Below are 23,800 nucleotides of genomic sequence, written 5' to 3'. Positions count from 1 at the left end.
CTTCCCAGACCAGGGATCGAACCCGTGTCCCCTGCCTTGGCAGGCAGATTCTTAAGCACTGCACCACCAGGGAAGTTCCTTGCTCTTCTTCTTCTTTTTTTTTTTTTTTGCGGTACGCGGGCCTCTCACTGTTGTGGTCTCTCCCGTTGCGGAGCACAGGCTCCGGAAGCGCAGGCTCAGCGGCCATGGCTCACGGGCCCAGCGGCTCCACGGCATGTGGAATCTTCCCAGACCGGGGCATGAACCTGTGTCCCCTGCATCGGCAGGCGAACTCTCAACCACTGCACCACTAGGGAAGCCCTCTTCTATTTCTTTTGCTCGTCAGATCATCACATCTCTCCACTGCTCTCCCTGATCGTTCTCTAATCCAGATTCCACCCTGCAGTGAGCTTAGTCTAAAACATTTATCCAATATCCATCCATGGTCTATTGGCAGGATAAATTCCTCACAGTTTGGTCCTAACCTCACCTTTTGTCCCACCCACACTTCATGGGATTGGGAACTCCCCAAGAGCTGAGACATGTCAGTTTAACAAACATTAAATACTTATAATAGGTGCTGAGGCACCAGGATGACTAAAGCAGTATACTGAGATTAGATTACAGCCCAAGGGGGTGAGGAGGAGGGAGAGGAGGAACTTCAATCTAGCAGTGGTAGGGCACTTAGAGGGGGGCATTATACTTTATTCATGGACATTCCCTGCCTCTACCACCTAAACAAGCTCACAGTGTCAGCCAAATGTTGAATTAAAATGAAGGAAATGTTTTTAACTGTACTTGGTAACAAAAATAATTGTTTGCATACTGCATTCATGTCTTAAAGGCTTTCATTTCTTTTGGATTCCCTAACGCCCTTCCCCAAGATCAGATCTTAAGGCAAACCTCAAAGCAATTCAGGTAGTGAAACTGCAGCCACCCTTGACACTTTCTTCTTTAAGTTCCTGCCATCCAGTAAGCCAAGTCTAAAGATTACTTTCCTTCAGATCACTTCTTCCTTCTTATTCCAGTCTGGCAAGCACTGTCCTGGATTAACTGAAATACCTTTCTAACTGATCTTCCTGCCTCTAGTCTACCCCACTCTAGTCCTTCCTGACAATGCATGCTAAGTGGATTTTCCTAATTTATTTCTTTTATTTATTGATTATTGATCAGTGGCTCTCCACTCCGGACCAACTTAATTTAAGTTCAGGCTCTCATCAGTGTGGACCCCGCCTACCTTCCAGCTTTCCTACTTCTTTCTTTTTTATATGTCACACAGAGAAAACCTTACCCAGCCAGGCCTTGTGCTTTCGTGACTCAAGTGATAGGGACCATCTTTCCTGCTCCTATCTTGTCTATTAAAATCTTCCTCATTCTTTTAGTCTGGCTCAGGCAGGATTGGGGATAACAAAGGACAGGAGCTTTGAGTTACTAAGGCAAAGAGCTTTCACCTGTAATATAGAGATCATAATCCTTATATCAGGTAGTCATGGTAGACAGCAAATAAATAACATTTGCTGAGTTCTTGGTACAGTTGTCTTTCCTTTCTTTCCCACTTACATTTGTCAAACCATAATGTTGTCTATGTCCCCACACACTCTAAAATTCACACAAATTGTAGTTTATGTAAAAATTTATTTGACCAAAATGTAGAAAAAGTGATACTATTACATATGATACAGTTGCAAGAATCTAAATGAAAAGTGTGGGTTTTATTCAGTTGCACAATTTGCTAGTGTATCTCCTGGGTAGTGTGATGCTTAATAAATAGGAGTGAGGGGCAGGGGATTTGGATAAGCTAGAAGCAGGGTGATTTTTAGTCAGAATTGTAAACTTGAGTTGGCTCCCACACTGCTGGGGAATGTGGAATGTTTCAGCTCTGAGATGTTAACTGAGAAAGCAGAAATCTAACAAAGACAAAATGTGCAGCCCTGTCTACAAAATACTCCATATCCAGTTTAATCAGGAGTTTCTTGGTCTTTGATTAACTTTGTCCTGAAGAAGGAATTAAAATTCCAGATAAGTAAATCTCCAATTTGCCAGTCCCTGGAGTATAGAGGAGATGAAGTTAGGCCACTTACTTTTTCATCTTTACTTTGATGTCAGAGAGCGCCATTCTGCCCAATATTTGTTTATAGAAAAAGAGTCTTAATTATTGATGCTAGCAGTGTTTTTGACACGGCTTCTCTGAATAGGACTGAATTCTACAACATTCATTCCTGCTGAGTGGATGGCCTCATATCGGAGCAGATAAGCATGGGTCATTATTGGAATAAAACATTAGCTCCTCAGAGAACAACTTTAGAGTGAAAGAAGCACGGAGAAGAGCATATCAATCATCTATTCCGAAAACATCTGGGTAATTATTATGACTCTTTTCCAGGCATTCTCATGCTGACTGCTCAGAGGATGTTTGTTCTGCACGGTGGAGGGTGGAAAAGAGGCAGGATGATCAGGTTAACCTCTCTGGTTTATGACTTCCCATAGTAATCCCACCCCCACCCCCCTTTTTTGCTCTAGATGGAAAATCCCCACCCATTTTAATGTGACGGTCCCTGGCCTCCTATAGTGTGACCGATGGTGAATATTCTTCAGCCTTTTAAACTGACCCATGACTAGATATCGGAATCTGTGTTTCGAAAGTGTGAGGTTGTCTATTCTCCCAGGAACCAAATGCCCTCAGTCTTAAGAGAGTATGCTCAATATGAAATACCCTGCCTACCTTAGGAATAAATGCAATTTAAGGATAAAAATAGAGCTGAAAAAGCTGGTGCCATTTGAAAAAAGGAAGGAATAGATTTAACTGGTGCTCAAAGCTTCTCTGATACAAAATATTTGGTCATGTGGTCATAATTTGCTTGACATTTCCAGCAAAGCAAAGAGGCAATAACAAAAGAAACTTCTTACAAGAGAAGAGAAAGACACGGAGCTCTGGAGTTTCTTTTGGAACAAGACTCTTCTGTTTTGGTTATATACAGTTTAGTTCGTTTAGTGTCTGATCCAGTGTCTGATGTAAGCCCACATTCTCTTCTTTGGCCTGGGCAAGCTTTTCTGGTGAGAATTAAGAATGAGGGAAAAATAAATTAATAAGCATCTTTGTTAAAGGAAAAAAAAAAAAGGTTTCTAAACTCCACATTGCCAGAGTGAAAGAGCAGAGAAGGTACTCTACATTTTAATTATAGCAGAACATCGTGGACTAGCAGACACTAAATGCCAAGTTTGGGAGCCGGATAGGGTTGCAAAATAAAATACAGGTGCTCCGTTAAATTTGAATTTCAGATAAACAACGAATAAATTTTTTAACACAAGTGTATCCCAAATGTTGCTTGAGATATACTTATGCTAAAAATTTATTCATTGCCTATCTGATATTCAAATTTAACTGAGTGTCCTATATTTTAATATGATAAATCTGGCAATCCTAGAGAGAACACCTGGATTTAAGCCCCAGTTGGGCCAATGAAGTAAGCCATTTAACCTTTCTAGGTCTCAGTTTCCCCATCTATCAAATGGGGATAATAATACCATTGTGTGGCATGGGGGTTATTATGAGGCACAAATGAGAAATGCTTCAGAACTTATGAAATGCTACACAGATTTTAGTCTAAGATATGGATGACTTAATACATTTTCTTCCTAGTGCTGGTTAATTAATCCTTGAGCTTATGGTAGGGAGAGATAATCCTGTAACCCATCTTTCCTTTGGAGCTTCTGGGAATGGCTGTTTAAATTCCACGCATAATTGTGTTATTGTTTCTATGTGTCCATAGCAGTGTAGTCAAACTGCAGGTAAATGCAACATGATTGAAATTTAAGCCAGACTATAGGTACATTATTAAGTAATTGAGGTGATGAAACAAACAAACAAAAAAAAACCCAACAAAACCCCAAAATCTAAGATGCCATCTAGGGCTGTGCATGACAGAGCATGAGAGAGAACTGGTTTGCAATGAGTGATGGCTGATAAGGACTAGGCCAAGACTTATTCAAATACCAGAGGAAAGCACAGTGCCTCATAAAATGTGATATGATCAGCTTGGAAATTTTCAGAAAGAATAAAAGTGACTGCAAAAGATGGCAGCCTTTCAACTAAAGCTACTGAACCTTTCATTTGATGTGGCACTTTTAAAAATCTAATCTAGTGACTATGACCTGGGAGGATTCTCTCAGAGGACAGTTACTTGGGCCTGTCCAGTCTGGATTAACAGAAGTAACTGAGGGCCTACTATGTGTGAACCAATTTCTCCATTACCTTATTTAATCCTCAACCACTGAGCTATCACTTTTGTTTTTGCAAAAAAGCTAAGCAGCTTGTTCAGGGTCGCACAGCTAAAATGGTAGAGCTGGGATGGAAACCCAGGTTTCCCAACTCCAAATCTCGACCTCACTTCACACCTTGCCACTTGGATTCCCTGGCATCTGCTTTATCATTAGGTCTGAGGCTAACTTTCCCCTAAAGTGTTAATTGCCCTTGAGAATGGGACAGGCCCCCACGCTGTCAACAGGTAGAAGTAGATCTCCGTGGCCCTAATCGCTAAATGAAGTTCCACCTAGGTGCTTAGTGATGCAGACTGACTGGATAGACAGGGCTGCAGTTATTTCCAAGGGTGGAGGCTACATATGGCTGGAAAAATCCCAGGAACAAGTATGCAGAGAGAGAAAACAAAAAACACCTACCCCTACACAGTTTAATCTTTCCAGGGGCATATGTATAGGAATATGTGAGGGGAGTGGTTTATGTAGAAGTTCAGGGTGGACAGCAGTTAGGAACAGAGAAAGGTTGGAGGTGGAAGGGCATGGGTAGTTTAGAGAAGATGTATTTTGGAGGACTGAATATAAAGAATTGTGACAGAGGTTCCCACCTAAATAAAAAATTACTGGATGAGGAATAAGAAGCTATAGTGACCAAAAATTAATGATCTCACTGGAGCTTTTCATGCCATTTTCAGGTTCAAGGGGCAGTCTGGAAGACGGCTTGGACATCAAAATGTCAGTGTTTCTGGGACAATTTAAGGTGGTGGCAGCGGTGGGGTGCAGGGGAGAGCCAGACAGACTATTTAAAATTTGGATTCTCTTGGGAAAACTGATGAGCTTTTGGTCACCATACGTGTGAGCTTTTAACACCCACACGCAAATTTTATGAGCTGTCACTAAACCAAGGTTCCTGGCTCTAGTTAACTCAAGTATGAGGGGAGATAGATGTTAGCATCTCAGGCAACTTCGTTTGGAACTCAGGAAAGAATCACCTCACTTCCTTTGTTTGGCATTCCAGCAGCATCCATTCCCTTGCCCTGTTAATGGGATGCCCTTTAATTCCTTGTATAGTTGTTTTCTAAGGGCAGGGTATAGAGGTGAGCTTCCTCCCAGGACTGGGAGCTGGAGAGGTGTTCAGTGAACAATGAAGACATAGGGAACCCCAGGCACCACTCTCCGAGTATATCACAGAGAAAACATGAGAAAAGGAGGACTAAGGAGACCAAAATGCCATTGCTGCTATTTGAATCCACAGATGAAGCCCCATCCAAAGGTAGCCTCTTTTTAGCGATAAGCCTGCTGGTTTTTGCAAGTTCTGCTGACTCTATTAAGCTGCTCAGGAGGTTGGATGAGTCTCCATTCAACATAATTTCTATTTAAGGAAAAACTGCTATTGGCATGCAGATACAGTTAGCTAATACATTTGAGAGCTCAGGCCAAGTTGGCTTTTGTTTTTACATTGTCAGAAAAGAATCATGTGGGCATAATTTTCTTTTTGAAACGAGCTCTTCATTTGAACCACTCACTTTTGGTTGCAATCATGGTCAAGGGCCTCATAGCTATGGCTCAAAAGTGGCAAGTGGAGAAAATGAAAATGAGAGGGCATGAAGGTGAGGACTGCCTGTCTTTATTTCTGTCACACAGTCACAGACACAGCAGAAGAAGGCTTGAAAGGTCAAACCAGGAGGCAGGAAACTGGAGCTTCTAGCTTCTAGAAGCCCACAGGAGTATAGGCACCACAGTGAGAAGGCAGACTTCAGTATTGCTAGGACAGAGGGCAGCACCCCAGCCGCCTCTTAGAGAGAGGTCATGTCGTTGAGAGCATGGTCCAACTCCTCGCTGATAGCTTTGTACTTGAGCTTCTGAGCATATAGCTCGTCTAGAGGGCGGAGGTCCCCAGGGAGAGAGTTCAGAAGAAGAGGTACAGGGTACAGAACGCGAGGGTCGGAATGGAGTGCCACACATGAGCAACGAGAGGAAGAAAACAAAAGTGAGAAAACAAAGCATGAACTAGGAGAAAGTCGTGTCCTGTGTAACACAAAAGAGAAAACAAAAGATCTATGGAGTGATTTCTAAGTGGTGTGAAGTTCTGCAGGGGGTTAGCCATAATGAACCTTTAAAAAGAGTGGTGACTAGAAATGGCTAGAGCTTCTCCCCACCAATCTCCCACCCCAGGTTATTTCTGACTTTCAATGATGTCATCCAGTCCAAAGGCTGTACTTTGGAATGGGGCATTTTCCCTTATATGGAAACCTCACTTCCTAAATCAAACATTGGGACACATGGTCTGAGGAATGAGTTCTGTACCCTTTCTGGGTGGGACAGGCAGTTTGGGAGATTTCGTTTGAACCCCAAGATTCTGGAAGTTCTGGGTTATTTCATGAAGAACATGGGACAGAATTTTTTTTAAAGATGGAACTCTTCAAGAAATTCTGGGATATGTGGGCAGCAGACTCGCAGACTGGAGTCTTAATTCAGGTCTCCACGGTCTCTAAATTTCCATTTTCTCATACTGTGATAAGCTTTGCACTCTCTGGGAGAGAGCTTCTGTAAAAATGCAAGGCATTTAAAAAATGCAAGGCGTGTCAGAAATGAGCAAATTAAAGGAAATTCTAAAGACTTGAAAAGAATCAGCCATATTTGGGTCTCTTTACTCACATGTGGAGCTAATTAAGCAGAAATATTTTAGTTCTTGAAAAATGGCGACCCTAGTCTGAATTTGATTTGCACTGTTCCATTCCAGGGCTCCAGACTTCCACATGTGACATCACTCTGCACTTTGCTATCCTAAAGTGGACGAAGCCCAAATCAGCCTTTCCAGATTCCCCCCAACTGTCTGGGGATGTGTCGTGTAGAGGGAGGCAGAGCAAACATAATTATATGGTAATTTCATACCTTCCAGGTCATCAATTGTCTTTTCCAGTTTTGCAACTGTTCTCTCTGCAAATTCGGCACGGGTCTCAGCCTAGGGCAGAAGAAAGGAGTCACTATGAGTGCTTTAAGACCAGCCGCAGGAGAAACCTGAACTAGTTGGATGGAAATCACACGCACCTCTTTCAGTTTGTCAGACAGAAGTTTAATTTCTTCTTCATATTTATCCTCCTTTTCAGAATACTGTGGGAGAGACCAAAACACTGCTTTTAAAAAAGGAAGGGAAAAAAAGCACAGAAGAATGCATGTTCCCTGTTCCTCGGAGAAAAGTGTGTGCTTGAAGCTATGAACCTGCCTGAGAAGTGGAGACAGGCACCTTCCTAGGCAGAAGAAATGTGTGCAAAACTCAGAGAATCCGGGAGAGATCCCTCTGGGATGGTATTGATCTCAAGACCTGAGCTGATAACTCAGGATACACATGTGATGAATATGGTGCAGATGACCGCATGGAAATAGGCTACTCAAGGCCCTCCACAGCAGCTGGCCTAACCTATGTTTCCAACCCCACTTCCCATCAGCTTCCCCAAGGTGCTGGCCACTTCCTAGCCCTATTCTGAGTGTTCTCTGGTCTCCAGCCCTTGACTACAACTGGGCCCCCCAGCATGGAATGTTCCATTCCTCATTACTATCTGTCAGAAGTTATGTTTGTCTTTCAGGGCTCGACTCAGATGAATAGTAGCAAACCTTCATTAACTGCCTGCTATGTTGCTAGATATCATCAATCCCGATTTACAGAAGAGTAAAGAGTAACAGACAGGTTAGCTAATTTGTCTAGGGTCACATGGCTACGAAGTGACCAAGCCGTGACTGGAACTTGACTCTGGAATTTGAGCTCCTGGCCAGCATCCCGCTCTACGGTCTTTTCTAACGTCACCTCCTCGTGACACCTTTCCCAACTTTGTGAAGTCCCTCTGTTGAAGCCCCACTGCACTTTGTTACTTTATCAACCCCTCTACTCAGCTAGACTTCAAGATCTTCAAGAACAGAAGCCGTACCATCACTGTAGCATCTCTCCCCGTGACCAGGGCAGCATCTGGCATACATATGTGGTCTGCATTTATTCACCACCTATCCTAGTATGAGATATACGCCAGGCACAACGCTAGGACTAATGACACAGCTCTAAACAAGACATAGTCCCTGTCCTTAAAACCTACAATCTAGCAAGGAAGGCATGCAATTAGTTATGATAAATGTGATCAACCATCATGATAGGAAAAGAAGTAGGTGGGGCTACACAGGTGAGAAACACCTAACCTAGGTGAGCAATCAGGGAGGGCCTCTCATGCAGGGGCCTAAAGGATGAATAGGGGGTTGCCAAGCAGAGAGCAAAGGGAAGGCCACCCCAGGCTGAGTGGACAGCAGGTTCAAGGTATTGAAGGTGACCCACATGGAATGTTTGTGAAACTGAAGTTCAATGCAACTGGAGGGGAGTAGGAGGAGGGAGAATGAGAAAGAGATGAGGATGCAGGGGTTGGCGGGGGGTGGGAAGAAGGCCATGGAAGAGCGTGTACGTTGCTCCTAATGCTCTCTCCTGTAATGACTGCTTTGGGTACTGTTTCAGCTAATAAAGCCCAATTCCACCTCTGACTGCCGCTCGACCTTCTAGAAAGTATTTCTGGAGGAACCCAGGGATCCAGTTGAGAGTGAGGCTCTGTAGGCTCTGTATCTATATGATGATCCTCAGATCTACCTAAGAGGAGCCTGGCCAGGTCCCAGTCTCATTCCGTCTCCACCTTCCGGGAGGTAGAGATAAAAGATGGTGCTAAGACCCCATCTTAAAAGGGGGGAAATCTAGCTGCTGGACACCTCTTTCTGTAGGGGAAAAACCTGGCTGCTGGGCACCAAAGCTACTGTTAGCAAATACAGGTCAGATCCCTGATACCCTAGCACGCTCCTGAGTACGTTGGGGGAAGAAAAGAAGAAAGTCCAGCAAATCACCCTCCAGCTCAAGCCAACCACCAACCTTTTCAGATGCAGCCTCTAGCGACTTCAGGTTGTTAGTGACATTCTTGAGTTCTTCTTCCAGGTCACCACATTTTCTGCCCAAAGACAAGGGATTTTTGTGTCTTATCTTACATCAGGCAATTTCCCTAAAAGAAGTTTTCAAAAGGAGGAATCGCACTTCCAGGGGCCCCCAGAAGGAATGCGGGGGGAAAAATGTTAATGGCTTTTTCTGAGACACAGCGCTGTGTGTTTATCAAAACCCTATCATGCCAGGCAAAGGCGCGGCAGGCCGAGGAGTATTTGGAAGGTTTGTAAAGCACTCCTGGGCTCCTGCCAAGTCTGAGGCAACAGGGACTTGTGAAATCTATGATTGATGTGGTTGACTCCGGAAGGTGTTTAAGAATGAGATGGGGGCTGGGAGCAATCGGAGTTTACACCGGACACTCCAGGAAGCAAGGTTGGAGCGGATTTTCGAAACCAGATCTCTCTCAGCACAGCAGGAATGCTCCGGGGAGCTGGATTCCTCACCCAAGTCCGAGGGGGGAGGCATTTTGGTTTTCTGGTGGGGAGCTTGTGGGGATTCCGGTCAACCTTCTCACCTTTCCCCCCAGGAATGTGTCCCAATCCAACAATGACATCAAGAACAAGGCATTTAAACACTGACATGGCACCCTGCCCTCAGTGTTCCTTTAAGAAGGCACAGGGCTTCCCTGGTGGCGCAGTGGTTGGGAGTCCACCTGCCCATGCAGGGGACACGGGTTCGTGCCCCGGTCTGGGAAGATCCCACATGCCGCGGAGCGGCTGGGCCCGTGAGCCATGGCCGCTGAGCCTGCGCGTCCGGAGCCTGTGCTCCGCAGCGGGAGAGGCAGCAACAGTGAGAGGCCCGTGTACCACAAAAAAAAAAAAAAAAAAAAGAAGGCACAGCCTCCTGAGGGATCCCCTCTGGGAAAACGGACTTCTGGGCTTCTCTGCTCTCCCTGTCTCACTCATCTTTCCCAATACCTTTGTGGGAAGAGTCAACACGTGGGCAGCACTGCCCAGGGCAGTAAGAACAAACAGTTGCCCATCATTCTTTGTCAGCCATGGAGGCAAAGAGGAGGCACTGAGCAATGAGTCTCAGATGCCCGTCCACTTGACCAGAGGCCCTGGTCGGTATCCATTCCCAACACAACCAGCTCCCTCCCAGCTCCACCCCCGCCCCGGAGCTGAGCTGGGCGCCACTCAGCCTTGCTCTGCCACTCACAGTTCAGACACCTCGGCACGCTCCTCTGCCCTCTCCAGCTCGCCCTCCAGGATGACCAACTTACGAGCTACCTGCAGAGACAGGAAGGATCGACCGAGACTGACCCCTAAGAGCCACATCTAGTTCAATGCCCTCCCCCGTGCAGACAGCAAGGCCACGCCCAGACCATCTGCAACGCGGGGCTTTCAGCTGCTTCTCCGACTCAGACAGTCCCGGAGAAAACCTAAATTCTCTCCCTCAGGCCCCGGGAAGTGAAGGAAGAGATGGGACCATGAGGGCAGGCAGAAGGAGCAACTGAGCTTTCATGGCCTGAAGACCCACGACTGGGGACCACAATCCCCCATGTTAGCCTAACACCAAGCTGCAGGACAAAAAAGGGATCTGATCGCTTGGTTTCCCCATTAAGTCTAAGTCCCCACTTGTCTGAGTGTCACAGAATTTCCCAGGACTTTTGGCGTCGTGGAAGATATGGTTTCCTAGCCAAGTGGCTGTCTTAGGAAAACAGATGTGGACACAGAAGGACAGCTGAGCTGACCAAGAACTTCCTTTAGGCGGCCCCAGGGTTCTCCCTATCACAGATCCATTTCCTCCCCACTTCCTGCTGCTGCCATCTACCAGCCCCACTCACCCCAACTCACCTCCTCGTATTTGCGGTCAGCCTCCTCAGCAATGTGCTTGGCCTCTTTGAGCTGCATCTCCTGAATCTCCATCTTCTCCTCATCTTTCATTGCCCGGTTTTCTATCACCTTCATTCCTCTGCAAGGAGCAAACCTCGTCATTACTTCCATACATTACCGCCTCATCACACACCTCCATGCATCTGCTCATCTAAACACTTCTCTGACATCTACCAAGAACCGTACTCCGAACAGGAAATTGTAGAGCTGCTCACGTTCACTTCATCTTTGCCAAACGCCAGGCACTAAGTGCCTCAAACTTCACAACCCCCGCCCCCAGAGTAGGTACATTATCCCCATTTCACGGAGGAAGAAACTGAGGCATAGAGAGACTCAGTTAAGCAAATAACTTGCTTAAGGTTACACAGCCAGTAAGTGGCCGAGCTGGGATTCAAACTGGTGATGTGGCTCGAGTCCACACTCCCATCCTATAGAGTCTCTCACTAACTAGTAACAAGGGGGACTTGTACGCCAGCAGTTACCACGATGTGATCGGAGGTCTGGGCCCAGCTTGGCTGTTGGAATGATGAATTCTGCTGCAGTGAAGTGGTGTGTGTGTGTGTGTGTGTGTGTGTGTGAGAGAGAGAGAGAGAGAGAGAGAGAGAGAGAGAGAGAGAGAGAGAGAGAGAGAGACGAGGCACTTCCCAGAAAAGAGTCCACAAATGAACAAGGAGGGGAAAGGTATTCTTCAGTGAGACAGGGCTGTACAAGAAAGCCCCAGAGGAATGAAAGAATATGGCAGGGAGGTCAGGGTGGCTGGACCATAGGCTGCTTGAATGACACACTAAGTGTTTTATGCCAAGGGGACATGGAACCACAGGAGGGTTTCAAAAGCAGGAGTGAGTGGAAACCAGAATGATGGACTGCAGTGGGAAGACCAGGTAAGAGGCAGGTACCCACAAAGTGATGGGTGAGGAAGGCCTGAACTGAAGTGGATACTGAACTGAAGTCCACTTTGGAAAGGACAGCGTCCTGGGGATGGCTGGAAGTCTCCTACAACTTTTGACCATGAAATGGAGCTCACTCTAGCCTGCACTGCTTGGGGTGGACAAGGTAAGATCAGATACTTCCAAAGAAGAGGCCAGTGCTGGATAACGTATTGACGTGTGTTGTGCCTGCCAACAGCAGAGGACCATATGCTTCTTTTCTTTTTTTTTGAATTTTTGAATCATTTAATTTTTTTATACAGCAGGTTCTTATTGGTTATCCATTTAATACATATTAGCGTACGTGTGTCAATCCCAATCTCCCAATTCATCACACCACCCCAACCCCCACCATATACTTCTAACAAATACTTGCATTCGGACTATCACTACCATTCTCAGCTGACTATCAAAACACTGTCCATGCCTGTACCAGTCCTCAAGATCGTCAAGTTTGGAAAACCCTCTGCAGCAGTGGAGAGATCAAAGTGACTTGTCCAAGGCCACACAGTAAATGGCAGTGGCTTTTTGGAAGAACTTAAATCTAGATTCTCCATCTCCCAAGTATAAGATTCTTTCTACCTAAACAGCAGTGTCTAACAGGGGTACCATCAAAGGCCTCTGGTAACGTGATACCAATAAGTGAGGGGCTTTCCCAGGCTCTAGTGGTTTGCCTTGGGGAGGTCACAGAAGTGAGACAATCTGGCCAGGCTGGTCTGACTGTGAACAACGGTAGCAGCTAATCTAGGCCCCAGGCACAGCCATGAGCAACTTGTGACTGGATCCTTCACACTTCCTTGTGACTGCCCTGAGCGGCCACCCTCTCCCTCTATTAAGTGGCTGAAGCAGAGATCTGTGCCTGCACTGGGATCTGTGCCCTGGGTAGGACTATTCCACTGCACGGGAAGAAATTTCCCACTTGGGCAGCTCGAAAAGTCAATCTCCAAGATTCCCCGGTTGGTTCTGCTTCTCCAGGGTATGGTCACAACAGTACAATCGGGAATGAACCCTTGGGAGGAGTATATACCAGAAAACTATGGTGGATGGGTCCGGTGAGAATTCTGTTGTGAAGATGTGGCAGATACACGAGGACCAATGGGCCAGCCCACACCATGACCACACAAGGAACCCATTTACCACCACAGAGAGACAGCTGCTTCTGTGAATTACACAATCTGCCCTCAGTCCTCCAGAGCCTGCGCCAAGGCGTGCCAGAGAACTTGCCCACTCTGGAGGACACAGTACCCTTCTGGAGGCAGCGTAGCTCTGTCAGTGGCAAATATATTAATGGGACTGGTTCGTGCATGTCCCTGACACACAGCTGTCCAGTAGCCCAAAGCCTGAAGCACTGCCAGCGAACATCTATGTAGATGGCCTATTCCAAATTTTCATCCCCCGCCTTCTCACATCACCCTGGAAACTGATGTCTTGAGAACACTGATGACGAGACGCACAGCGACTTTCAGGGAGAATGTGAGAAGCAGCGTTCTGCAAACTGATTGCCAGTGACAGTTGCAGTTGCAATCTTATATGTGTCCATTTTTTGCCTTCTTCTGCCTGTTGTTAGTTTTCCTTTGGAGCCACCACATCAAATGCCCCTACCTACAGCATGATGGTTTACAAGGCGTTGCACCTACGTACACACCATACGCATTTGTACGTATGTGCACACGTGCAGGTCTGTGTGATCTCATTTACCCTCACCCCAGCTCTGGCAGGTCCGCTCTACGACACGATCCCCGTTTCCCAGAAGCAAGCGCTAATGCCACTGGGTTCAAAGCGTCCTTACCTCTCACTCTCATCTGCAGCCTTTTCTGCCTCCTCCAGCTTCTGCAGGGCTGTGGCCAGTCGTTCCTGAGCCCTGTCCAACTCCTCCTCAACGAGCTGGATGCGTCGATTGAGAGCTGCCACATCACCTTCAGCCTAGGGAGGTCAGAGGTGCAGCCAGGTTAAGAAGGAAACGGGTCAGCTAGCAGCAGGAGCCCTCCACTCACACAGTGCCCTTTCCCCCAGCTAACCCGCTTCCCCTGCCAAAGCCCACCCAGGAATCCAGGTGATAAGGAATTCACACTCTGTCTCATCTGGAGAATGTGAATTTTCCATATGATCTTTCCCCCAAATGTCAGCAAACATCTACCACAATAGGACAGTCTGTCAAGTCAATACAGGAGAGAGAGATAAGTAAGCTGTATGTTCCAAGAGGACGGTGCTGGCCTCTCCATGGTATTTCTAGAGAGCAAGGCCACCAGTGACCGGCTCACCCTGTCACATAAGGTCTGCTCCCAGCCACCTGAATGGCAAGACAAATGCAAGAATCTGGACGCCTCAGTTACATGTTGGCCATACAGTTGGGAGGGAGGCTGGGGGCGGCCCAGTTGGAACGCCGTCCTTAACCAAGCCTGGCTGAGAGACGTTGGGACAAAAAGATACAAGAAAGGAAAGGAAAGAAAACTTGGTTACAGGCATGGGAGAGATGTCAGAATGTTGTTAGTGGCTTTTCAAGATGTTTTCACCTACAAGGAAGGGAATATGGTGGCGTGCATAAAAGCAAGAACTCCAGGATCACAGTGTGCTGGGTCAGAATCCCCGCTCTGCCAGTTTATAGCCACGTGGCATTGGGCAGGTCGTTTCACGGCTTGCTCTGAGCCTCCCTATCCCAGGGCCTGCTTGCTTCGCGCCTCTGTGGGGACTGTAAAGGAAGGGTATGGCATTGCACCTGGCATGTGGGAAGTCCCACAAAGTGCAGTTCTTACTGCCACGGTTTCACCTCATTTAATCCTCACGTATCTCACCCATTTTACAGCTGGGGAAATTGAGAGATCCAGTGAGGCGAAGTAGTTTGGTTCAGTGTCACAGAGCTGGTAGGGAACGGCTTCTTGAGCCCCAGCCCAGGGTTCTTCCCTCGCCGAACCTGTGCTCTGAGTCCTGCAGGGGCTTCGAGGCCACACACTTAGGAATATTGCCAATTGGTAAAATGGAGCTCAACCGACGGGAGAAATATAAAGCTACCCTGGCTTCTTCATAACAAGACAAGAATCTCCGAATTGGGGAAGGCTGTAAAAATCCGTGGAGTGATAGAATAAGGCCAGAGTTGCTGAAAAGCACAGTCAGGAAACTTTTCTTAGCTCCGGAGTCCTAGCAGCAGGGGGAGCAGAAGCTCCCACAGGTGTTTTTGATCGCAACTTCCTCTGCAACATCAGTTTGGGGAATCCATTTAAACCACTGATGAACTATTTTAAGAAATGTCACCCACTCGTTCCAACGAGTGGGTGCTTTTTATTCTTTTTAAATGATATGAATCTTAACTCCTTCAGCAACTGGGGCAGGAACTGACTTCCCCCCAACCCCGTGTTTTTTAGGACGCTCACAAAATGGTGCAACCAACACCATTATCTAATTCCAAACGTTGTGTCACCCCGAAAAGAACCCTCATACCCGTTAGTAGTCAAGGAACGGACGTTTTAGATCATGCAGAGGTGCTCGATTCATGAGTAGTCTTAAAAAAAAGAAAAACACTGCCTCTTTACGTGGGGGATTCTGAATCCCGACAACCAAGCTTTGGGCACATTTTCAACTATCTGGAATCGAGACAGTTCTGAGATACATTCATATATGTACACATACATACATATGTATTTTTGAAAAACTGCTAGTCACTGCTAGTCATTTTCGGTTCCACCCCTTCCTGCAATCAAAGCTTCTACACGCTACAAAGGATTTCCCTTATAAGGTAAAAGAGGCTTGCTAGATACATGTGGCAAAGGAACAGGAAGATGTCGGTTAATCACACAAAAATCTAAACGAAACCAGCTGTTGGGAGGCAGACCCAGAAGTCTGCCACACGCCGGCTCTTGGCTTTCTCTACAAGAGACTGAAAAAGTGCCCCCCCTTCCCCCCTGGGCTCAATTCCTTTTGCCCAGGAACCTTCTTAAGGCTTTTCCCCTTTCCTGATCAAGAGAAGCATGCCTTGAAAAGTGAACTTTTTAAGAAGTTCGAAACTTTCCAAAAACATCTCTCCTCCCATATTGGACTGTCCCGCTCCTGAGTCTTGGCTCACGGCTGAGGGCCATTTTTAAGCAGAAGTAATTGTCCTCCAGAGATGACTTGGGATGAGATCAGAGGGAGGGTTATGCCGGTTACGTGTGCGAAAGAGGCCAAACTGGCTACTGTTGGAGGCTTACACCAGGTTTCTGAGGCCTCTTCACGCCAGAGCAGCCCTTACAGGATTAAATGCTTTGACTCTGGCCAGCGGAGAAACAGTCTGGGGGGCTCTTCCCCAGACCTGTCAGTACACATGGCAGCTCCATCTGGTTGGGCACTTTTTCCACTTTTGGGGTACCCACCCTGAGTCCCAGCACTCCAGCTTTGAGGGACCCTGGGCTTCCACCCTCTCCCCCAACTTTCTTTCCTCTGAGTCTTTGCACAGTCTCTTGTCCCGGAAAACTCTTATTTATTCTATAAGACTGTTCAACCTCCATTTTGAAGCCTACCCCACTGGTTCTCTACTTCTGTCATGCTCCCATAACAGTACTCAGACACACCCCGCCCACAATGTTAATCAGCCTTATTTGTCTGACTCTCCTTGCCCCCCCCCCCACTAGGCTGTGAGCTCCTCTAGGGGTAGAACGAGGGGAGAAAAAAGTCCAGTAATAGAGCTCGTACTATATGCCAGTTGCCATGTAGGGAGGTTTTTACTCCTGAGACCCTCCCAACTATCCTTGGGGTCAGCATTATTGTCATCCCTACTTTGTAGATGGAGACACGCTCCTAGCAGTTAAGTACACCAATACAGATCTCTCTCCAGCCCCACTGGTGGCCACCACCTGTCCCGTCCCAAGGGGCAATCAGGGGACGGAGAGGGGGCGGTGAGGCCCCCTCCTCATTCAGCCCCATTATCTGCCTCAAGCCCCGCAACTTGCAGCGGCCGCACACAAAACGATCTTGGGTCGGGGGCCCCATGCTAACATTCCAAGGGTCTTCTAGAGGAAGGCGGGTTCCGCGGCCCGCGTTCCCACAGGGACCAGCTGGGGAGGGAAAGGCCCGCGGCTCGGGACTGAACTTCCGCCCCAAGTCTGGAGCAGACACGTCGCCGCCGCGCCCCTGGGAACAGCTGGGAAAGTTCGGCAGGAACCGGGAAGCCTCGGAAGAGGCGAGAAAGTGCGACGCCCCCAGCTCCACTCCCGGTTTCGGCCTGTCCAACCCTAGACAATGGAAGTTCAACGTTTTCACTCTCACTTCCCGCTCCTAGGTGGAGCAGCAGCTCCCCGCCCTCCCCCGCCCGGACCCCGGCGCCAGCGGCGAGTCGGAAGGCAGCAGGGTGCCCCCTACCCCCTCTCCCTACTCCAGGATCGCGTACACCCCCCCCGCTCCGCCCCATCCCCCCATTTCCCGCTCGGCCGGCCCCGCCCGACCCGGATGCGGCGCCCCCTCCCCCGTCCCAGGCTAGGGAAGGAGGATGGCGATGGAGGAACGGGTCTCAGCAGAGGGTCCCAGGTTGCGGGTCCGCGATCGGGAGCGCCGGGGCCCGAGGGTGCAAAGGTGGGATAATGGGGGCGATGATGGGGGGCGACAGCGGCGGGCGCGCAGGGAGCGCGGGAAGCGGGCGGCGCCGGGATAAGGGAAGAAAGGAGGGCGCGCCGCAGCCGGGGGTGCAGGAGCCGGCGCGCAGGCTCTCACTTTCTCTCGCCGCTCGCGCTCGCCGTCCAGCTCCCGCTGCAGGCCCTGCGCGCGGTCCTCCGCCTCATCCGCCTGCTGCTGCAGGGCCTGGATCTTGCGTTTCACCGCCTCCAGGGAGTTGAGGCCAGCCATGGCGCGGAGGCGCACGCAGCGGGCGGCGGGCAGCGGCGGGCGCTCGTCTCGGCTCGGCTCCGGCGAGAGCTGCAGCAGCCGCGCCCCGGCCCCAGAGCCTTTGCCTGCGCCAGGGCCGCCCCCGCCTCTCCCCGCCCCCGGCCCGGCCGCTGTCGGGGCGATGAGGTCACCCGGCCGGGCAGCCGACGTCAGCACCGCTGGGGGAGGGCCTGACGTCGGCACCGCTGGCCGCAGCTGCTGGAAAGTGCCCTCTTTCGGGACTTATTTGGAGAAAGCGCCGGGAGGCACCGCCTTCTCCTCTTCCTCTTCCTCCTCCTCCTCTTCCTCCAGCGCTTCCCGCCCGCCTGGCCCCGGGACTCCTGTCCGGCCCTGCCACGGGCGCCCCCATTACTGGGCACGTACGTCGGAGGCTTTCTTCTCCGTCAGCTCCAGCTTCTCCTGCGCGTCCTTCAGGTCCTCGGAGTATTTGTCCAGCTCATCCTCCGTCCCCTTCAGCTTCTTCTGGAGGTGCGTCAGCTCCTCCTCTACCTGGGGACAGATAGGGGGACGCATCAGCCTGGGGGCCACGTTCCCGCGGCGCAGGGGCGTCCCCCGCATTCATAGGAGTCCAGGTTTCCTCATCTGTAAAACAGGGGTAACAATGTTACGCACCACTCAATAAACGCACCACTCATACCTGTTAATATGACTTTCACATCCTTTCCTTATCCTGGGACCAGCTGTGCTTATCTTTTTTTGGAGTCCCCCAATACTCTTGCAGAATGGATCACAGCTTTTGGGAAACAAGTCCCGACAAGTTTCCTACAAACACGCGTTCAATTTTGCAGCCTCCTCAGGGGAGTCTCATACTCTGGGCCTGGACCATCCCTCTACCCTCAGCCTTCCCAACACTGGCAGCAGAGGATCTTCCTAAGTATGTTTACCCTCCCTCTGTCTAGAACCTGCCATGGTTCCCTATTGCCCAAGAGAGTGGTTCTCACAAAATACCCTGAAGGATTGACAGGCTCAATCCCCACCCCCGCCCCCCACTCCTGGACTTTGGGGGCTTACTAGAAGAGAGCTACTCCTTAAAGATCACTTTCCTGGAAGGCTCAGGTTAAATCTCTTAAATTCTTGCAATCTGGCTTGTGTTCGTTTTAATAAAAGTGTCTCCTGCATTCCCCACATTTTCAGTCCTCTTTTGTTTATCCCAAGAGTCTTGCCAGCCTCCTGGCACCCCCAGTTTGAGAAGGTCAGGTCTGTGGGATACAAACCACAGACCCCTTCACCTCTCCATCACCCCCCACCACACCAGTCAAGGGTCAGCTCAGAAAGCTTTCTCAGCACCCTCCCTCCCTCCCTCTGTGCGCCTCCCTCCCCTGCAGTAACTCTAGGCTGGGGTGGTCAGTCCAGATCAGGCTTTGATCTGATTTTATGTCTCAGGTGGTTTGACCCCTGGTCCTGTTCATGCTCCCAACGTGGGCAGGCAGCCCCCACGGGCCCTGCATCCTCCTCCTCCTCACAGCAGGAAGCCCAGAGAGGTGGAGTGACTTTCCACGGATCACACAGAACAGGATTTGAACCCACATCTGAACAGGCCCTCGTAACAGACCTGCTTTTCTGCATCCCTCCCTAACTTGCTCATGTTCACGCCTGAGACAATGTGCAAGATGTGCCAGGTTCTCTGTGTGTGTGTGTGTGTGTGTGCGCGCGCGCGTGCACGCGTGCATGTGTGCAAATTCTTAAAAGGGCTGCTATCCCAATCTCCCACCCAGCCTCCCATTTCCAGGGCTACTGAGTGTCCTACCGCTGAGCTGGGGAATGGAAAAGAGGGTGGGAGATCAGAGGAGGAGGAGAGTGGCTGCAGCTCCCGCCTAAGACAGGGTCCACCGACCCTGACTTGACCTCTAGGCAAGGAGCCCGGAAGCCTGACTCCAAATCCCACCTGTATGACCCTGTCCCCTTTTCTGGCCTCAGTCTCTTCATCTGCAAAATGGAAGCCTTGACGTGGTGGTCTCTGAGCGCCCTGGCTACTGCTTTTGAACTTCCACTTTCACTGAGAAAATGAGTCAGTTTCCTTAAAGACAGGTCAGCCTGACCCAGCGTCCACCTGACTTCCTTCCAGATCTGTGTGGTAGAGCATTTCCTAGGTGCCAACTGTGTGCCAGGCACAACGCTCTTTTAACATGAAAAAGTGAGGGCAGGTTCTGCAGCGTCGGGCTCATTTGGGTGTCAAGATTGTTTTTGACGACTTTTTCTGGCAAAGTTTGGACAACAAGGAGTGGGGACTGTGATAAGGGAGGCAGAGTCCTATGAAGCAGTTAGAATGTGCCAGACACATTACAAATACCGTCCCCCTGAAGCCTCGTGTCACAGAAGGGTAAACTGGGTCCCTAAACAAGAAAGGGACCTGCCCAACGCCATACGGATAGGGCACTGGAACCCTTGTCAGACTGATTCCAAAACTGGTAGGCTATACTGTGCCCACTGCCCATCACGCCCTCCTCCCACTGACCCTCCACACCCAGCCCCCTCCCCTGGGTGGCCTGCACTGCTGCCCTGGGCCCCCAGTCCCTGTCCCACCCTCTCGCCCAACCCTGACCCCTGAGGCAGGGGGTGCCCTCCGTGTTTGGTTCTGTCTCCCCCAGCCTGGGGCTCCTTGCGAGACAGGCCTGGGGCTGAGGTCAGTCTGGGCTCCAGCATCACCCAGTATGGGACTGGGCCTGATGTTCGCCACAGAACCCCGGGGGAAGTTTGCAGAATGAATCAATGACACAACTGCAAACCACTCAGTGGTTGGAGCTGGGTCTGAAAAATAAATAAAGTGGACACAGATCGGGTTCCTTTCCCTCTGTCCGAATTCCACACACAAAGTGTGTACGGGTGCGTGGTGCCTTGCCGGGGTTGGGGCGGGGGGGGCGCTGAGCCTTGCACTGACTCTGCAAGGTCTCCCTCAAGTTGCTTCCTTCTTGGGGCCTAGTTTCCCTGCCTGTAAAACTTTGGCCAGGAGGGTCATGGGCTGCGTACCATAGTCCTGGCAAATGGGGCCTTTGGGCAGGGCTGAGGCAGGATGTGGGGTCAAAGGCCAGTTGGGGCGGATGTCGCTGCCCTGGGAGGGGAGCGGGCAGGATGTGGGCAGGCTGGGCCTCCTGGTCCCATTTCCATACTGGAGAGAGAGGGCTTGGAATTGGGACTTTACTTCAGGTTCCCTGAGGGTCAGGCTGGCCTAAGACCCATGCTCTCTGGCCTCCTGAAGCATAAGGCAGTCCAGATAAATTGAGTCTTTCACCATCTCCCGCCTTTGCCCCAGGCAGAACTGGCCATCTGCGCTATGGGGCTCAGACTTCTGCTTTGGACCTCTGGAATCTTGGGTGCCCTGCCATCAGAAGGCGTTGTTTGCCCCCATTTCTCAGATAAGAGCACTGAGGGCTCAGAGAGGGGCAGCAATGTGCCCTGAGTTACAGAGCTAGGAGATGATCCGGCCTGGATTTGAGCACAAGTCCACCCCAGTGGGCAGCTTTGTGGAAAAAAAGAGAACAGAATGAAAATCCAGCTGGAGACCAGAGAACCTGTCCCTGCCTCCTTGGCCGTGCAGCTGGCTGGATGCTTTGAGGAGCCTTCCCTTTTGAACTTGTGTGCGCCTTGGTAGAGTGTGCTCTATCAGTCACTCACACCTTAGTGAAAATTAGAGCCATAGAATTGCTTTTTTTCTGAATTCCTAGCTAAGTCCCTCTTGGTAAGGGCTAAATGATGGATGGAAGCCGGCAGCTCAGGGCCAGCCCAGGATGGGTGTTTGTGTTTGCCAGGGAGGGAGGAGGAGAGTTTATGGCAGGGAGAACTGGGGTGGGGCTGTCCTGTGCGGATGTGTCACAGGCGCCTAGGGCAGCCCCAGGACACTGGGGGATGGGGAGGCCCAAAGGGGAGGTAGGGCAGGGCGGGAAAGAATCCTGAGTTTATTGAGCGCTTACACTGTGCCGGGTCCCAGGCCAAGGGCTCCACCTGCCTAGTCACCCCTCGTCCTCCCATGGTGGTGAGGAAGGCATCACTTTCACTTCCCCATTTCACACAGGTAGCCACCGAGGCACAGAGAGGTGAAGGTATTTGCTCCAGGGTGCTCAGTGACTAAGCTGTGAGCAAGGCCAGCCTGAGTTCAGAGCCTGCACTTTTACCTGCTGAGCTGGCCTGACGCCTGGGATGGGCAGGGCTGGGCACTTGGTGGTACCGTCCTAAGCGCCTCCTGGGGTTGATTCGAGACCCTGATGCTCCTGAGGGCTTGGCAGTTGACCCCAAGGGTGCAGATGAGCCGTGTGGGGCAGGGCACTGTGGGAGGGCTCAGGACCCCCTTCCCTCCTCTCACTGGCGGCTCTGGCCACCTAGACACAGACAACTGACTTCTGCTGTGTCCCAAGCCACGGCCTTGGGACGGCCCAGCCCAGGACACTTCCATTAGCTCTCTGATGTGTCCCGGCCGCCTGGGCCTCCCGGGAACCTTGTCCCCAAAGCTCTGGGTCTGGGGCCTCTGCCTTCCACAGGTATCCCCGCCTTCCCCTGCCAGGCTCACAGCAAGGGCTCCCCAGATACACAGAGACACATTGAGATTCTCAGGTTCACCCTCAAATCTCTACCCACCCTAGCCCCCAGCCCCTCACTCAGCTGCCCCTTCAGTCAGTCACAGCCGGCCCCACCATGCACCCACACTTGGCCACTCTCCTCGGACTGTCACGCACAGTCACACCTGAGTGTGCTCTGACACGGGCGCTGGGTCACCCACACTGACACAGATACCCCAACAGGCACACACATACCCTGACACACACACACGCACGCCAGCCCAAATACACAGTCACCTTAACACACACACACACACACACACACACACACACACTCACCCTGACACCCGCACACTCCATTAATGTCATGTCAACTTTTGCCCAAGCACACACACAGCTAGCCTCTCCCTTATACACCCAAACCCCTGCTGATACCACCAACACACGCAGACTCACAAACATAGCCATACTCTTCCACACCCACTTTCCCACAATTGCACGCACAGGCTTCCCTCTGCACACACATTCTTAGTCACCTTCACCCCTCCAGAGAGCTGAAACACACACACAACACATGTGAACACACAAATGCTCACACACACACAAATACCTTTCACACACACAGCATCCCCAAACCACTCCCTCTAGGATACCCCCCAACACTGATGCCTTCACCCCAACACACATCCGCACACCTCACATCTGCACACACACAACCAGCCCACACAAACACCCCTCTCTTTCTCACACGCTTTCTTAGTCTCTCTCTCTCTCTCATTCGCTTTGCTCCCACTGGCTTTGTTGGGAGTGGGTCCAGTTGGCCCCCTCTCTCCCAGCCCAGAGACCCCTCCAGGGAAGACGAAGCAGCACTCTTTCTCAGCCGGAGCATCACCCCCTGTGTCTCCCCCAACCTCCGAGTACCAAGATTTCCCAGACCCCCACCGTCGGCCCCAGAAGCTCGCCAGCTCAGAGAGGGTGCTGGGCTGCCCGGCGCAGCCCAGCAGAGGCACGTCCGTCACCTGCTTGCACTTCTCCTCAGCAGCTTTCTTATCCGACTCCGCCTGCTCGGCCCGGTCGATGGCGTTCTCCTTGTCCAGCTTCAGCATCTGCATCTTCTTCTTGATGGCCTCCATGGCTGGGCAGTCGGGGGGCGAAAGCGCAGGAAGGGCTGCAGGATCGAGTGAGCGGCGAGGGCGGTAGAGAGGCCCTTATAGGCTCCCCAGGGTGCGCCACCCTGCTCCGGGGCGAGTCTTGGAGGAGGCCCAAGCTCAGGCCGGCTGGGCCAGCCACCACTCGCTTGCTTGTTCAGGAAGACTTGGCCAGCTCACCAGCCTCCCCACAGCCCTCGCCTTATTTGGATCTAGGATTTTCTCAAAGGAAAAAAAAAAAAAAAAGGCCCGACCCGTTTCCGTTTTTAACCTGGTGACACAGGTCCCGCGTGCGCGAGCAGGCAGAGCGCCGGCCCAGGAGGATGAGGGCGGCCTGCCGGCTGGTCTGTTTCCCCAT

At 50.5% G+C, this 23,800-nt stretch overlaps 1 protein-coding gene across 6 annotated transcripts; it reads right to left on the bottom strand.

The window, feature by feature from the left end:
* Positions 1-1,594: 1,594 nt before the first annotated feature.
* On the bottom strand, positions 1,595-23,525 carry TPM4 (tropomyosin 4). Of its 6 annotated transcripts, none has more exons than XM_067733065.1 (9): positions 23,314-23,500; positions 18,168-18,293; positions 13,747-13,880; positions 10,993-11,110; positions 10,355-10,425; positions 9,131-9,206; positions 7,285-7,347; positions 7,129-7,198; positions 1,595-3,030 (listed from the first exon to the last, which is right to left on the bottom strand). In XM_067733065.1, the coding sequence occupies exons 1-9, from the start codon at positions 23,425-23,427 to the stop codon at positions 2,948-2,950; spliced, it is 855 nt and encodes a 284-aa protein (XP_067589166.1). In that variant the 5' UTR covers positions 23,428-23,500; the 3' UTR covers positions 1,595-2,947. The 6 variants fall into 6 exon arrangements, with proteins under 6 accessions (XP_067589166.1, XP_067589170.1, XP_067589167.1 ...); XM_067733066.1 differs by lacking the exon at positions 1,595-3,030 and adding an exon at positions 5,839-6,112 and having other exon boundaries at positions 23,314-23,518; XM_067733064.1 differs by lacking the exon at positions 1,595-3,030 and adding an exon at positions 6,094-6,261 and having other exon boundaries at positions 23,314-23,525.
* Positions 23,526-23,800: the final 275 nt, after the last annotated feature.

The sequence above is a fragment of the Pseudorca crassidens genome, chromosome 3, assembly GCF_039906515.1.
Source record: "Pseudorca crassidens isolate mPseCra1 chromosome 3, mPseCra1.hap1, whole genome shotgun sequence".
NCBI lineage: Eukaryota > Metazoa > Chordata > Mammalia > Artiodactyla > Delphinidae > Pseudorca > Pseudorca crassidens.
The sequence above is the reverse complement of the archived record's forward strand: the minus strand, read 5'-3'. Positions and strand labels throughout refer to the sequence as shown.